At 39.1% G+C, this 17,022-nt stretch overlaps 3 protein-coding genes across 4 annotated transcripts; 1 reads left to right on the forward strand and 2 right to left on the reverse strand.

The window, feature by feature from the left end:
- The first annotated feature begins 50 nt into the window (after positions 1 to 50).
- LOC124640495 (E3 ubiquitin-protein ligase synoviolin) lies at positions 51 to 11,979 on the forward strand. 2 transcript variants are annotated; one of them, XM_047178283.1, is made up of 12 exons: positions 51 to 154; positions 226 to 382; positions 572 to 664; positions 751 to 903; positions 1,604 to 1,798; positions 2,124 to 2,308; positions 2,750 to 2,892; positions 8,457 to 8,708; positions 9,175 to 9,299; positions 9,502 to 9,617; positions 9,770 to 9,955; positions 11,896 to 11,979. In XM_047178283.1, exons 2-12 carry the CDS (start codon positions 254 to 256, stop codon positions 11,966 to 11,968), a joined length of 1,650 nt encoding a protein of 549 aa, XP_047034239.1. In that variant the 5' UTR covers positions 51 to 154; positions 226 to 253; the 3' UTR covers positions 11,969 to 11,979. The 2 variants fall into 2 exon arrangements, with proteins under 2 accessions (XP_047034239.1, XP_047034238.1); XM_047178282.1 differs by having other exon boundaries at positions 66 to 382.
- LOC124640497 lies at positions 4,997 to 6,374 on the reverse strand. The gene has a single exon (XM_047178285.1). The coding sequence runs from the start codon at positions 6,270 to 6,272 to the stop codon at positions 5,118 to 5,120; it is 1,155 nt and encodes a 384-aa protein (XP_047034241.1). The 5' UTR covers positions 6,273 to 6,374; the 3' UTR covers positions 4,997 to 5,117.
- Positions 11,980 to 12,252: 273 nt separating the features above from the next.
- Positions 12,253 to 14,596, reverse strand: LOC124640496 (39S ribosomal protein L37, mitochondrial). The gene is made up of 5 exons (XM_047178284.1): positions 14,326 to 14,596; positions 13,894 to 14,241; positions 13,435 to 13,721; positions 12,950 to 13,119; positions 12,253 to 12,556 (listed from the first exon to the last, which is right to left on the reverse strand). The coding sequence occupies exons 1-5, from the start codon at positions 14,502 to 14,504 to the stop codon at positions 12,308 to 12,310; spliced, it is 1,233 nt and encodes a 410-aa protein (XP_047034240.1). The 5' UTR covers positions 14,505 to 14,596; the 3' UTR covers positions 12,253 to 12,307.
- Between the last annotated feature and the right edge of the window lie 2,426 nt (positions 14,597 to 17,022).

Genomic DNA, 17,022 nt, shown 5'->3' on the forward strand with positions numbered 1-17,022 from the left:
TTGTCACGTTTGCTGGCCTTTGACTATGGTAGTATAAAATCTCTGTTTATTTTCACATAACCTGTGGCAATAGGAATGACACAAATGAACATTGAACACGTCAAACAAAAATAGTTTTGTGTTTTACGAAGATACGAAATGATGTTTTGAAAATGTATTTATTGACAGCCTTACGATTTTGGAGTGCGTAGAAATTTCACTGGTTAATTCGTATGAAAATTTTAGTGCATCGGCGAATCGCAAAAGTACCAAAATGAAGGCTTTACTAGCAACTGTGATCAGTCTTGGACTTACGACTGTGGTTATCGGCAATGCCTACTACCAGAAGAAACAGTTTTATCCTTCGATAGTTTATCTAACAAATTCCAATCCCAGCATGGCTGTAAGTTAAACATATAATCTTCATTTCACATAGTAAATAGCAGCCCAAAATTCCACGGAATATCGGCGCACCGCCATTGTATTGTTTTAACAATATTTTGTATTTCAATATTATGTAAAATCTTATTGGAATTGCAAGATGTTTTTGTAGTGAATTATTGTTTATAAATGATCAATCTTGTGCTTGCAGGTAATGTATTTGCAAGCTTTTATACTGGTTTTACTAGTGGGTAAACTATTGAGGAAGATATTCTTTGGGCAGCTTCGTCCAGCAGAATTTGAGGTAAATGGCCCATATGTTTGTAAGCTGTTTCCTATGTAGGTATAGAATGAGAAGGAAAAGTCATAGAATACATTGTTTTATTTCAGCATTTGATTGAGAGATCCTGGTATGCTATAACTGAAACATGTTTAGCATTCACTGTGTTCAGAGATGATTTCAATCCAAAATTTATTGCGCTGTTCACCCTTCTGCTGTTTCTCAAAGCATTCCATTGGCTTGCTGAAGACAGAGTTGACTATGTAAGTAATGCTTTTCTATTTATGAGACAAAGAAACTAATTATAGTAGGCAATTAGTAAGGTTTAATTATCATCTGGCCCTTGCTTAATGCCAGAAACATTATGAAGTATTTTAATTAATAAAGTTGTTTTAATTATTTGTGGTTTTATAAAAAACTTCTTATGCACCATACCTTATGTTATTGTAATAAGCAATACTATATTGTTGATAGTTGGCTTGAATAAAAAAACTATATTTGTACCATAAAGGCACAGACTCAATGACCTCAGCTTGATAAATAAAAAGTTGTTTTTCAACATTGGTGTTTATGTTGTAAGTAGTTTTTAGATTAACAAGATAATATTGCCACTGATAAACAAAGCTGAGGAATTTATACTATGAATTACTTGCAGAATATATACAAACAGTGTAATGTTTTAGCCTAAATCTACTTATAAATGTGAAAGTTTGTGAGAATGTATGGATGTATGTTTGTTATTCAATCACGCAAAAACGGCTGGACTGATTTGATTGAAATTTGGTATGTAGATAGGTAATACCCTGGATTAACACATAAGCTACTTTTTAGCAACACAACACGCGGGAGAAGCCGCTGGCGGAAGCTAGAAGAACATAATCTATTTGACTACATAGACAACAATATTTTTTTTGTTCCTTAAAATGAGTTTTAAAATGGTAAATTCACATTGTCTTTATCCAGATGGAGAGGAGTCCTGTAATAGGATTGTTGTTCCATGTGAGGATATTGACATTGCTGATGCTGTTGGCTCACGCAGACTTCTACTTCATCCACCATGCGTACCAGTTCACAGCCTCGAAGGGTCCCTCGGTACAACTGGTGTTCGGCTTTGAGTATAGCATTTTAATAATAATGATAGTCAATATATTGATCAAGGTGAGTGTTTTTCCTTATACAAATTTTATCTGCTTCTGATGAATGATGAATGAATGATGATTTTTAAAAGCAAGACATCACTTTGCCATATACATATAAATGTATTTTAAAATTGTTATGTGCTTAATTTTACATACCTATCCGTTCAGTAGACTTAAAAGGAAAACTTGTCTTCTTAAATTCTTATTGGATTGTTTGATTCCCATTAGTACAAAATAATCCTTGAATGTCATGAACATGAAGTATTTATAGTATAACTTTCGCTGCCTCTTTCATTACATTTATCTAATCAATGACACACAAGTAATGATGATTATGTCCCCAGTATGTGCTCCATGCAATTGACTCACGCTGGGAAGCCCCTTGGGAGAGCAAAGCTGCGGTCCTACTGTACACAGAACTGGCCATCAACTTCCTCAAAGTATTGCTCTACATCGGCTTTGTGGCAGTCATGGTCAGGATCTACACCCTACCACTCTTTGCATTCCGACCCATGTATGAGACTATGAGGTAAGAAAACAATTCACTTAGTAACTGGTAAATTGAAAAGTCCTTGTGGGCATTTAGAAACGTTGCTACAGGCAAATAAGGCTTAAACTGTGGCTTTCTCATTAAAGTATGTCATTAGCATAAACGTAAATGCTGCTATAACATACAAAGTTAATGATATAATGATATGAACAATTAAATTTCGAACACAATTAAACACAATTCAGGCGAAAACTTGGATTTGTATACCAAAAAAAGTATTATTTTCATAACATAAATAATTTGTTAAGTCGCTAAGACATCTTGTGTTCAGTCAGTTATAATTACTGACTTACGTGTTTATACGGCTTCATTATCATAATTCTCAGCTTGTCCCATTAGTGTGAACATGAACAATGCCTAGCTCACAGGTCAGCTTAGGGTGAGGTGTTATTATGTTATTACCGTTGTCTATGATTGCAGGAGCTTCAAGAAGGCGTACAATGACGTGGTACTATCTAGACGGGCTATTCGGAATATGAACACTCTGTATCCGGACGCGACACCCGCAGAACTTGCCGCCGCTGACAACGAGTGCATCATTTGTCGTGAAGAAATGCATACAGGTTCGTACAACCTCTTTAATATCACTTTAATTAGTTTTGTGTTTTTCTGTTGATTTACTATTTGGTTGGTAGCTGATTTTAAAACGATCGCAATGTTTAATAATATTGAATCGGGAATAATTAAACATATGCTCAGCTAAAGACATGGGAAAAGGATGAGTCATGCAATAACAACTGTGTAATTGGCTGTACTGCCTCTTTTATTGTTTTAACCGATACAATCCTGCTATTCGCAGACCCCTCATTGAATGATCCTATGAATTAATCGATTCATTTCCGATGATTATGTTCTAAGGCATACCCTGAGATTACGAAATTGTCTTTGTAATGCAGATAAAAGTTAGCGATAAAGTTAAACGTGACTTTGTAACGTTTACGGAAGATTACACAATAATTTTTTAAAAACATCGATTCTTCACGAGTTATTTAAAAAATATATAAACTTTCGTATATTGTTCTTGTAATAGTTATTACAGAATTCTTAAGATTCGTGCTGATAAAGTACAAGGCCAGTGAAACCTGAAACGCGTGTGGTTAAATTAAGACTTAATAACAATTGAACTCATACGCGCGGGGTCTGTTGACCTCGAACACCAGGGCCCCGATTCTCCTAAGTTAATAATGTCAAAATCGAATAGAAATCGAATCGCAATATGATCGTAATAGCAGTTTTAACCATATCGGGCATTCTGCTACTAATAAAAGACCAATCGTATTCGATTGACATTTGATTGGTGTGCGATTGGTCTGCTATTTTGATGATTTTGGTCTATACGGTAGTTTGCTGAACAATCATTTTGCAATCGTAAATCATTTGCAGACAAAATGATTCATTATTGAATGACAGAAAAGGATAAAAAGGCTTATTTCAAAGAAAAAATAGCGGAATGCCACATACGCTTCAATCGTAATCGAGTCGGGATTGGATCTCAGTCGAATCGAGTCGAACGTCAATCGAAGGTCGCTTAAGTAAAATTAGGAGAATCGGGCCCCAGGCTACAGAGTATATGACGTGTCACTATTTACTCGAAATTTCATTATTACACTTTCTTGTAAATATTTAATTATCAGGGTGTAATAAATTACATATTTGTGGGCGCCGGTTGACAGCGTGAACTATTTGTTTTATTTCGATCGGTATTCCAAGCAATAGAGCAATACGCTATTTTAGTAAATTAGGTTGAAGGTTTTCACTTTCACTTATTAGGTATTGGTTTACCTTTATTAACAATATGGAAGTTAAGTTGACTGTCTTATGCCCGGTTTACACTTTGTTAAGTGAACACTGCAGGTGATTAGTGCAGGTGTTTAGTAATCAAGGTGTGAACGGAAGCGTAAAGTGATTAGTGTTAAGTGATACGTGCGATTAGTACTTATTGATTAGTGCGAGTGAATAGAATCAAGGTCTATTTTTGTTGTTAAGTGACTACCCCCTCTCAACTTTTCTACTACCCTCTCTCGCAATTTGCCTATACTAATCAGTGTGTAAATACGTGTGTGTTAAGTGCGCAGTGTCAAGTTCAAAGCGAAAATGAAGTGGACGGAACAACATACTTTAAAATTCGTACAAGAATACATAAAGTTTGAATGCCTATACAATGTAAAGTACGAAGAGTCGTGGTGGCCTAGTGGGTAAAGGACCAACCTCAAGTACGAGGGCGCGGGTTCGATCCCAGGTCAGGCAAGTACCAATGCAACTTTTCTAAGTTTGTATGTACTTTCTAAGTATATCTTAGACACCATTGGCTGTGTTTCGGATGGCACGTTAAACTGTAGGTCCCGGCCACGGAGGAGAAAAGACTAGCGGAGATGCCCTAACGAAAAATCTCCTAACAAAGCAGCGCGCCAAAATTCGGGTGAGCGGGGGACGAGGAACGTTACTGTCTCCACCCGTGCTCCACCCTTATACGCCTTTTATGGGAAGCCACCCATTTTTTGTAAATCCATCTAGCGTGGAATAGGATGATTAAAATCTAACCCTAAACTAACATCGACCACTAGTGACATACTCAAAAGTAAAGTAAATACTCAAAATTAATAATTCTTTTAAAATAGTAATTCAATTAGAAAGTTTAAAGAAGCATTCATTTGAAATTTTTTATTTTTTTTTATTTATTCCTTTAATTCAGGCAACTAGGGCCCATAGAAAATATAATACACAAATAACAATTAACATTAAAATAATTATAAACTAATACATACAAAAATAAAAACAATCGTCAAGTCTATTTGTTGACACGAATAGGCGGTGTCGTGTTGCACTGCGTGGTGTCGCGTAGCCTCCCGCGGAATCGCCGGAAAACGACACCTTTCGGCCAAAACTGTTCTTGGAACATGTCGAGATGCTGAGTCGGCACACGTACCACAAACGATTTGAAATTTGTATTGTGTCTCGGCTCCAACTTCTCGACTCTTAAGGTCCAGTTCGTCTTGACTCGTATATACTCCACGATCTCCTCGACCTTCGTGGAGTGATGTAAACGCGAAACATACAGCTGCGTCGTCGGTATTGCGGGGCGCAGCAGCATGTTCGGACCAGTCAACGCAGTTCCGCATTGATTTCGGCTAGATGGCTTCTTCTTCCTTCTCTCCACCTTGACGAAACCATCTGCATCAGCTTTCCCTTTACATGGTACAGATTGTACCGTACCTCGAGTTCCTTCGGGCTGTTTTTGTATCGCCACAGTAGCTTTGGGTGGCCGTTGGACGGGATCTCGCTTTACGGCATCCGAGTAAACACGTCCAAGCCTAGACGTGCTTACATTTGTCGGTGTCCCGAGGGCAGGGGACGCGGGGAGGGCGGGGCACGGTGACGCATCACTAGTAGTGGCGACGGCAGGCGACGAGTGCAATTTTGCTGACTCGGCGCGCTGCGGCGATGCGTTGACCTGTCCGTGGCATGTGTTGTCGCTGTTGGCGTGCGCGTGTGACCTACATACAGAGTTTCGCAATTCAGCTACCTCGCTACGTAGATCACTGATGGTGGATTGTGATGCCTCCAGCTTCAATTGCAGCTCGACCAGGCTGGACCTCATACTCGTGATGTCCTTTAACAGCCTGGTGACGTCGACGTGATCGAAAGTGACCGGGGGCAGCTTCCGCAACTCCTTTGCCACGAACGTTGGCACGTCGTCCGGGTCGGTCTCCTTTAACAGCCTTATAGTGTCTTGGAGACTCCTCTCTCCCTTTTCATCTCGCCTGCGGGTCGGCATTCGGTCTGCCATTTGCAGCGACTCGTACAACAGCGTCTTTGCGCTGCGTATCTCCTCCTCGGTGAAGTTCGAGGTGCAAATCTGGGTCACACTGACCTCATCCATGACGTCCAGCTGGTACTGCAGGAACGCCAGGACCTCGTTCGCCACGAGTTCTTCCGAACGCATGGTATCGACTTAGCGGCGGCTGACGCCGCGCTCGGCACGAAATTAAAATAATTTCTGCGAACAGTGCAAACGCGTCCGATGTCAACGAATGAACGCGATACACGAAGAAAAAGAGACAGATACAAAAGTTAGAAAATTAATTGTTATATAAGTATTATTTTGTGCAGAGAACTTGCCCCACAACAATTTATTTACTCCTCCAGAAATGAAATAGGTATCTAGGAACCATTAAACGGAGACTCGATGAAAAATCATTTTTATTCACCACGGGTCTAAAATACCCCCATGGTGTAATTTAAGTATCAACTTATGGCATTGTGTTAGTTCGTCTACTAGCCACTATGGCATCACAAGCACGAAAATTCGTTCTATTTGTTCTAGAACCGTGCTGCGATGACTGTTGTTATTTTCGATGTTGCCACATTACGAAATTCACCAAGAAAAATGGGAATTAAAATTATAGGGACAGTGTTTATCAAATTAGAGTTTTCACAACTGTATCATAACGGCGCATCCACTAAATAAGTAGCAGACTTTATGTGAGTCGGATGTTGCTCTGAGTAAAGGTACATCCAAAAAATATGTACGGCAAGAGAGATATACCTATGTAAAACATTGCTGATCTATTCTAATATTATAAAGAGGAAAACTTTGTTTGTTTGTTTGGTTGTAATGGATAAACTCAAAAACTACTGGACCGATTTTAAATATTCTTTCACCATTAGAAAGCTATATTATCTGCAAGTAACATAGGCTATATTTTATCCCGGTGCGGGCAGTAGCTCCCACGGTACGCGGGTGAAACCGCAGGAAAACGGCTAGTGATGAATATAAATAAATATACATCGTTAGAGTTATGATTAATTTTAAGATAATTGCAGCTTTTTTAAATAAGACCTTTTTTAAGAATGGGTGATTGCATTTTCGATGTCTGGTAGCACTTAATTTTGTAACGGGTCTCTCTGTCTTGATGAACACAATTTTACTTCAAATATACGTAAGTCGACTACTTACCGAAAGATGGTGTTTTTATAATATTCAATTTTCATGATAATATATCATATGTTTTGGTTTGTAAATAATCTATAAAAAAAACTTGTAGGATGCAAGGAAAAATTAAGCTGCTTTTTAAGGCAAAAATTGGTACCAATAATATACATTGATACAAGATTGATACGAAAATAATACAAATTCACTTAGAGGTTCTAGAAATGCAGCTATTCGACGACAGATGTCTCTAGCAAAAAATTTGTTTTAAAGCTAAAATATTACTTACACGTGAAATATTATCCTATGGTATGTTTGAATTTGGATCCTGAGCAATTTCTACAATTAATGATAGCGCATTTCATCGTTTTAATCGAGTAACAAATAAAATCTGTTGAAATTGTGGTAAAAATACAACCATGACAAGATGTCAGTTTGATGTAAAGGACGGTATATGGGCGGTGTCCAGCCACGCCTGCCGTGACGTAGTCGTGACGTATTTGACCTACCTGAAGGCGCGTGACCTACCTGCGTTAGGGCATCTCCGCTAGTCTTTTCTCCTTCGTGGTCCCGGCTGTCATTGAACATCCTTGGCAGTCGTTACGGGTAGTCAGAAGCCAGTAAGTCTGACACCAGTCTAACCAAGGGGTATCGGGTTGCCCGGGATACTGGGTTGAGGAGGTCAGATAGGCAGTCGCTTCTTGTAAAACACTGGTACTCAGCTGAATCCGGTTAGACTGGAAGCCGACCCCAACATGATTGGGAAAAGGCTCGGAGGATGATGACAATGTAAAGTGCGCAGAATTTAAAAACAAACAGTTGAGAGATGCGGCCCTATTGAAACTGAGTGAAGCGATGGGAATTCCCGATTTCAAAATTGAGTTCATTTTCTATATCAGATACCACAAAAGATACAATCTCCTTAATTATTTGTCTCAATATTAGGCTCTGTTCATCTTCCATTTCTAGAGACACTATGCACAACGGACAGTACCACTATGAGCTTCTTCCTAAACACTGTGTAAACGGAGATGGAAAAGACTACTTAACACTTGAGACTTATCGCGTAAAGTTAACGCTTAACACTTATCACTTCACACTTCGCAAAGTGTAAACCGGCCTACGTGAGCTATTAAAATCTTGAGCCATTATCTTGTCTCGAAGGTACCTAACTAAACATAAATAAACTTGTGACAGGAGCCAAGAAGTTACCGTGCAACCACATATTCCACGCCGCTTGCCTTCGGCTGTGGTTCCAGCGGCAGCAGACGTGTCCTACGTGCCGACTGAACGTGCTGCGAGCGCCGGCCCCCGAGGCGGGCGGAGCGGCGGGCCCCGCGCCGGCGCCCGCGCACCCCGGCCTGGCGCCGCACGTGCCGCACGTGGCGCCCACGCCGCCGCCGCCCGGCCCTGTGCCACCGCCCTTCCCTAATATGCCACCCCCACCACGTGAGTACACTCAGTTCTTTTTGTTTTCCGGTCTCTTAGGGTAGGAAAGGGTCTTTTAAGGTAGGATTGGTCATCCAAATCGAAGCACGCCAAGTTGTGAGGAATTAGTTACCATACTGACTAAATGAATGAAGTAATAATTAAGGGAAAATAGAGGGTCAACAAGCTGTACAAGTAAATGTGGAATTATAATTCAGAAATATCTAAACAAATCTAGCCTCAAAGAAAACACAAGCTCTATATATTGAAGATAAAGTAATAAATGTGATGTAATAAGCGTATTGCTAGTGTTTTCTTTGAGCCTGTATTTGTTTGGATATTTCTGAATCATAATTCCACATTTACTTCTACAGCTTGTATAAATAATTACCGAATTATTTATTATTACAATCAAGTTTTCTTATAAACTATATCTTAGATCTATGCTCCATTATTATGTACATATATACCATCGCTTTTATTTTAGCAATGATGGCGTGGGGTATGCCACCGCCGCCGCCGCCCCGACCCGCGTCCCTCGCCAACCTGACCACTGCTGAGCTGCAACGTATGGAGGGCAATGAGCGCAGAAACATTGAGGCCCGACTACAGGTAAATAATCTTCACAAAAAGATACTAACTAATAAATACCAAAGATCGTTTTAAATACCTACATTTTATCTCGAAATATTCTGGCCTTTAAGTAACAATACTAAAAAGAAAACTTTAAATGAAAACAAGATGACAGCTTGTGTATCAAATAAATGTTATGACAAGGTTTTCATTCATCATAATTTTTTGTTTCTCTTTCCAGTTACTCCGAGAGATTCAAGCTATGCTGGACGCATCTGTACTGCTGATGCAGCAATACTCGACAGTTGTAGCCAACTTGCCGCAGAACAACGCCACCGTGTCTACTCAAACGGAAACGTAAGAGCTCTCATTACATTACCAGGATAATTATTACGTAATCTCTTTTTTTTAGTGTGTTAAAAATGGAGTTTTGCAATTTGGAACCTCTAAACCTCTTTTGTATATCATGCCATGGGTATTTCGTTTACAATCATTTTTTTTTTAAATAGGAGATTAGAAGAGTTGAACAAGGAATCCCAGGAGCCGACGTCTCAAGTGAAAACTGAACCCGACGTAGTACCAACCACCTCAAGCTACAAGCAACCGACGCCCATCCCCTCCACCAGCAAAACTATCCTCACGGACGACCTGAGTCCCATGCAGCCCGACACTACTACCCCTGTAGACACTAATAGGTAAACACTTGCATTATTAATTGAGTTACTCATGCACAGAAAGAGTTCCGAGTCGCGCTCGAGAGAAATACTCCCTTAAACATCCACAAAATGGTTACATATGCGAGACATCAAATTTTCTACGGTTCTGTAATTAGCGACAAACAAGCGGTTAATACATATTATCTGATAAATAAATACAATTTGAACTATAGTTCGGCCGTTCAGAGAATGCGTTCCTGACACCTATCAGTTAGTCAGGACTAGTGATGGGCACAACATAACACTGAGTTCGTTACCGTTCCCCCAAAATAAACCGCCGCATTATTTTAAGATTATTTTCGTTTTAAATTGGCGGAATCATTTAAAATTTATATTTTAGTTATTTAAGTGGAAACCAAAAAAAGGTAATATTCATATAATAAAATCGTTTTATTTATTCTTTGTTACAAAGTTACAATCTGTATTTCTATGCAATAAAGTAAGTACATTGAATTGAATGTGCGTACAGAATATTAATCAGACTCCGATTCGCTTGAGGAGGTGGTGTCTTCATCATCATCTTCGCCTACGTGTATAATTATATTAGGTATTATCAATAACAGAATCAATCCTGATATCTCGGTCAAAACCTTCCAAAATCAGGTTTTTAGAGCTCTACCTCACTGGGACGCCATGGCGACGTCGCAAGCGGCACAGGTCTGGCTACTTCTGGCATCCAAATGTCGCCAAGTCGAGTGGCCATGGCGTCTCGACAGTCAATTGTTTACGTCGTCGCTCAAGAAATTGCAAGCTAATTGGCGACCACATTGGCGACTGTGTGAGGGAGGTGCGCTTTACCGTGTACATTATAGTGGCTACTGTGGCCACGTCGCGTCGCCAAGTTGCCACGGTAGCCAGAAGCCACATAGGGAACTGTAGCTCGTGGCCACGCCTCCAATTTGGCGACGTTGCGACGTTCCATACATTTCAATACTAACTGCTTGGATACGTAGCCGGCGACGTCGTCATTGGCGTCCTAATGAGGCAGGGCACTTAGTCTTAGCGCACGAAACGACAACAAACGACTATTTAGCGTCACAAAATGACGGCCCATGATGCCATTTGGGGTTACCAATTTCAACCTAAATATAAAAATGCTACTTTCTTTCGCGCGTTCAGTTTGATCATACTTTTATTTTTATATTTCATAAAAGTTATCCTATAGTCCATTATTTTCAAATTCTTAAAAAGAAAAACAAAAAGTATTATTTTATATTATAAGTATAACTGTATAAGAACCATCAACCAGAACAGATTACGATACTTGCCTGTTATTTTTAGCACAGCACTACAAATATAAAGCGCTGACATAACCTTGTAATAGCGCAGTATAGATTTAGAAAAATATTGTTTACCAAGTTATTTGACACTCAATTTGGCACAAAATTACAACATTCATTGATTATTATTGATATAATAATGTTGTTTTAATGCTCAACAATTGTTAAAACGATAAACAACCAGCAAAAATATTTTTATCGTACTGCAACGCCATTACAAAGTTACGTCGTCAGTTCAATCGCGATGTGTCAGAAACGCATTCTCTGAGCGGCCGAACTATAATAGTACCTACCTGAGATAAGTATGTTCTATCAAACTCACAAACTCTTTAGCTCTACGATATTAACATAACCTACTTTTGCTAGGTACTATAGATAGTTGAGTCATATGAATAATTTTCTTGTTGCCAACGACAATTTTTAAATTGAGAGCGCGTTCCCACTACGCTACTATTACTTGTGACGATAAATATTATAGTAGGACTATTTTTCATGCAAACAAGCAGGGTTGTGAGGGCGCGACGAAAGCAAATACGTAAACTGAAATTTAATTTTAATTGTGCTGCAGTATCTATTGCTACGACAAAAAGCTATCAATGAGATAAACATATGTGATGTTTGAATGTTTATTAATTGCAGAGACAAGACTGATGTGGATGCAGCCGACGAGCTGAGAAGACGTCGATTGCAGAAGTTCGCGATGGATAAATGAGCTTGTTTATATATTTTTGTTTCAATTTCCTGATGTACTATTATTTAATGTACAAAGTGTTTCGGTATGTGTAAGCATTATCTATTCTAATCTTGAAATAAATGTATTTATGTTCTTGTAAATATAATGGGATATACACATGAATACATTACAATCATACTTTGCTTTCTTATCACATACTCTCCATAGTTATGTTGTTTTATATTAGAAGTAACAGAGACATTTAATAAATATGATTGAAGTTTGAATATTTACTGTGCGAGTGTTGTGATGAAATAAAACAATTTTTAAAATTATCAATTATATAATTATACTACACTAATAGATAAACTTGATGGCTTAACAGTTATATAAAGCATTTATGTATCCATACACTTTGTTGTTATAGTTTTCTAAGACAGGCATGCCATCAAAGTAGCGACTTGAGTCATACAGCTTCAGGTCATTCTTGCTGTACCAGACATTCTTGGCGCCTTCAGTACCATCTACATTTAGTGTGTTTAGTTCCAATACACCAAAATGATATTTTTGACCGTCTGTTTGTATACAATTAATGTATATTGGCTCTGGTAGGTCCTTTACATCCTCCTGTGAGAAAAACATAAATTATTATTTATTAGTAACATGTAAAAATTAAATATTTGGAGAACAAGATGATTAAATTATGTGTTATTCATCTTATACCCATTTTCTATATTAACCTGACACATACCCATCAGTGTTAATAAGAGAGGAGCCAAAAATTCTCATAGAATGTAACGTGATCAGAGTGACCATGCTAGTGGAACTGAAAACAGGCTGAGATAATAAGTTTCTAGCTTCTGCCAGCGATTTTACATGCGTCCTATCGGAACTACTTAACGCACCTGGATAAAAAAGCCTTCAAGCCTTCCTTATGAAAAAGGAAGGCTTGAAGGCTTATTTATCCAAAATTATGTTACTTGGAAACTAATATGAAGTAAAATAACAATTTCAACATACCCCATGCAACTGCTTGGCATAAGCACTGGCCACTGTGAACGCATGTGTCAGTGACCTGCCGAGGATCTGCTGCTGAGTGACCGGGGTCTCGTAGATGTTGTTCACCTCAGTCTTGTTGTAGTGCAGCCATGTGGTGTGTGGATGTCGCACCTTCACGCTGGAGCGGATTGCTGGAACAGGATATTGTCAAATGAAAGGTACTTCTATTTTTGAATTCGCATCATCAACACAACCAAGCAGGTAAGTATGTATGCTGTACATTCGTACATTAATTATGTGAAGTGACAAGTAATATGGATTTAAACCTGATATGAGGGCTATATAATAATAAGCTCTTGGATTCCAAACTTTAAAAATGACAAAATTTCAGTGACTACTATCTATTGGCCAATTTGTGAAATTAAATTGTGACATGAATCTCTAAGTTCTGTTGGTATCTGGTAGAAAGCTAATGATTTGTTGCAACTAAAATTGACAATACTTACAGTACTTGCTTGTCTCATCATAAAAGTGTTCTGGAGGCAAGGTAACGGTATGCTTAACAGGGTATAGATCAGGTATTTCTGTGTATGTGATATCTTGCTCCAAGTCATGCTTTACTGGCTTGTTGCTGGTCACCAGTATGTGAGACACTTCTTGGAACTGAATCAGGTCATCTTCTTTTTCAAATACAGTTTGGCTTTCAACGTCGTTCAGGACATATTTGGAGAGAGAAACTTCACTGTCACTGGTCTTTTCCACAAGCTGGAGTAATCTGTTTGTCAGAATTTGGCTGAAAATGACAATTGATTAGAAATCATATTATATTCAATCTTTTTATAAAAATAGTCTATTGTTATTTAATAAGATTATGTTATTAGAATTGAAATAAAAAATATATATATTGCAGGAATGATGTGGTGGCAGTGGTGGTGACAATCATTCATTATAATGTAAGTACTTACTTTCGTCTCCTGTCTGTAATGCCCAGAATCCTAGGGAAGTTATAGGCTGGTCTTTCTGCATCCTTAATTTTGGGTAGCTTCTTTTGTTCACAATCAAAAACATTAGCAGATAGGATAGCCTTCTTGATGTTTTCGTGAATAGCTGATGGAGCAGGGACTTGTGCAAGCTCCTCAATCTTAGGGGGCAGTTTGTTTTCTGCTATAATTGTCTTTGTAAGGACCTGGGCTTGAGATATGCCTTCGAGGAGAACGTTTGTACTTTTTAAAGTGTAGCATGGCTGTTCTTTGTAGTCAGGGTGGTTTTTGTCCAGCGGAATCTGAGGTTCATATGGTCCCACTATGTTGAGGCTGTAACATAAAAATATGTTTGTTTTCTGGCGACCCGTTCGCCATAACTAATAAACGGATATATTATGTTGATTTGTAACTTACCGCTCTCGTGGTTCTGGTTTTTCCTTGACAAATTCGAGAGCATCCTCAACTTTAATGCCTTTGGCTTTTAACTGTTCTTCGACGCCAGTATCAATAGGTACTCGCTTTCCCTGGACTATCCAATGCTTCTTGAACATAAAACCAATGTGTTGTCGATTTAACACTGGGGACAGTCGCATTTTTGATAACTTTTAGTGATTATTTCTGGAAAAATAATAAAGTTAACCTGCTGAAGCTAGATAACCTATAATTTACTGACTGACAGTGACACTGTCAGCGAACCTGATAACCGATGTCACATTGACAACTGAGCTAAGTATTTTGCGACCGGCCTTTTCCGACTTAAAACATTTTTCATCGCTAAAACTATATTATTGCACCAATCTTCTTCTTCCTCCAGCCGTGTCCAAATTTTATTTGGGGTCGGCGCAATATGTCATTCATTTCCATTTTTCTCTGTCACTCGTCATACTGATACTCACTCCCTTTCTATTCATGTCATCTTTCATGCAATCCATCCATTATTGGTGCAATAATATAATTGCACCAATTAAAATCCAAATATTCTCTTGTGAAGCCCGATTTTGTTTATGAATATAAGATAGTAAAGTTCTGGCCTATGACATTTCACACCAGCTGCATGCAAGTGGTTCCGTACAGTTTGTAATGTCAAAATACTGGGGAAAGGCTCAGCCATATGAGTAGATGCGTAGAAACTATAATATCACGGTGCCACGCGTTGGCATCTCTGTATGCATTTCCAGCCTTCGCTCCCGGTCGGCGAAGATCCATGCTTCCCGTATCTGATTATTGACGAACGCACAATTGCACAGTTCTTAATTCTCTGTCTCATAGAAATCTAAATTATAGTAACATTAGGTACATTAGAGGCATCGAGATATAGGTATACTTATCTCTCCATGTGTGGCTTCCCTGGCAATTAAACGACTTTTCTTCTCCCTTTGCATTGTATAGATTTACAGTTTAACTTTCTTGCATTGTATAATTCTGTGAGCTTACTATTGTTATGTAATAGACTGTTTGACTATATTACTTTTTAAAAAGAGTGTCTATGGAGTTTCTTGCCGGCTCTTCTCCATGAGACCAACTTTTTGGAACCGTGCAACTAATGTGACGTTTCATAGGTGCCTGCAAAGGCCTATGTGAAATAAAAAGATTTTGATTTTGATGATTTTGATTTTTGAGGTAATATGCTAATATGAAGTTTATATTATCTTTGTATGTCTCTACCAGACCTCGGGACTATAGAGTCCCGGATTTTTGGGAGGCGAACGTGGGGCCGAAGCCAACACGCTGAAGCCCTTTTGAGACAACTTTAATGAAATGGTGACACAAAACCGACGATTATCCCTGTATACACTATAGAAATGTACCCAAGGACAATCCCCGGTTCTGTGCTAAACTATTGCTAACTATGGATGAAAACTACTTGGGCTATTGTGATGGGATGCTAATGGACTAGGAATGGGGAAACTACGGGAACTATGGCACCTGCCGATGACAATGTATTAAATACATGTTAAAATGGCAGGTGGAGACTCGCCAACTCACTTATTGGGCCCCCGGGAATCAGTCACTGAAAAGCAACAAGAGGGCAACAGGGATATGAGCGGCTGAGAAGGGTGAGGATACCTCGGCGGACTTTAAACGCAGATCACGCGCTCCCTGTGGGTCCAGCATCACCGGCCCACTCGCCACTTACCACGAGGCACCTACCCTCCGAGCAGGACTAACCTTGCTCTAGCGACTCCACTCTGACCGGCCGATGAAGGCAAGCCAAGAGGCGGGAGACCTATCCCCCGTCATGCTTCACTCCGGCAAGCCGGAGATGGGGGACAGTATACTCTCCCTGAAGCACTCGGATATATAGCCCCGCGGGGTCGCTACTCCCCGTCATCCGCCTCAGATGCCCTGCGGATTATTAAACTATTTAATCATTTTATTTTTTTAATTTTGTTTAATATTATGCTTAATATTCATAAGGCATAAGATATTGCAAATGTGTTAGTGGACCACCGTACCTATCCGTTTTGCCGAGTGTACATAAGAGGAGTACATAAGGGGAGTTCATAAGCGGAGCGCATATCTAGAGTACATAAGAGGAATACAAAAGAGTACATAGGAGAGTAGGTAGCGTACATAAGAGAGTATAAGGGGAGTACATAAGAAAGTACATAAGACGAGCGCATAAGAGAGTTCATAAGAGAGTAAATAAGAGGAGTACATAGGAGAGTACAAAGGAGTTACATAAGCGAGTACGTACGTAAGAGAGTACATAAGAGGAGTTCCTAAGGTTCATAAAAATAATAAGAGGAGTACATATCGGGAGTAGGTACATAAGAGAGTACTTAGGAGAGCACATAAGAGTACCCCTCTCTTAGTTTCTACCCTACAATAATTTATTTTTTGTAAGACGTTATATGTACTGTAAGAGTCTCTACGGTCTTATAGGTATATATTGTCTATTGATACTGATGAGTCATGTAAATAAAACAACTGGTTACGAACTGGTTACTCTACTACAAATCTGAAGATATTTTTGTTTGGCTTAAATACCTACTGGTCTTATTAAACCAGCTCTTTACGTGACAATTAATAAATTGCCTGCCTCGTTGGTCCAGTGGTCGCAAGCGCTACTGCTGCACGCAAGCTTTCGGATCCTATTTCTGAGTATGG

Source organism: Helicoverpa zea, chromosome 20, assembly GCF_022581195.2.
Source record: "Helicoverpa zea isolate HzStark_Cry1AcR chromosome 20, ilHelZeax1.1, whole genome shotgun sequence".
Lineage (NCBI taxonomy): Eukaryota > Metazoa > Arthropoda > Insecta > Lepidoptera > Noctuidae > Helicoverpa > Helicoverpa zea.

Excerpts from the sequence above, each read along its gene's own strand:
- LOC124640497 (XM_047178285.1), bottom strand. The coding sequence starts at position 6,272 with ATGCGTTCGGAAGAACTCGTGGCGAACGAGGTCCTGGCGTTCCTGCAG.
- LOC124640495 (XM_047178283.1), top strand. The coding sequence starts at position 254 with ATGAAGGCTTTACTAGCAACTGTGATCAGTCTTGGACTTACGACTGTG. Across the intron at positions 904-1,603 it reads CTGAAGACAGAGTTGACTAT|ATGGAGAGGAGTCCTGTAAT; the intron begins GTAAGTAATGCT and ends GTCTTTATCCAG. Across the intron at positions 2,893-8,456 it reads TCGTGAAGAAATGCATACAG|GAGCCAAGAAGTTACCGTGC; the intron begins GTTCGTACAACC and ends AACTTGTGACAG.
- LOC124640496 (XM_047178284.1), bottom strand. The coding sequence starts at position 14,504 with ATGCGACTGTCCCCAGTGTTAAATCGACAACACATTGGTTTTATGTTC. Across the intron at positions 14,242-14,325 it reads AAACCAGAACCACGAGAGCG|CCTCAACATAGTGGGACCAT; the intron begins GTAAGTTACAAA and ends TTTATGTTACAG. Across the intron at positions 13,722-13,893 it reads ATTACAGACAGGAGACGAAA|CCAAATTCTGACAAACAGAT; the intron begins GTAAGTACTTAC and ends TGTCATTTTCAG.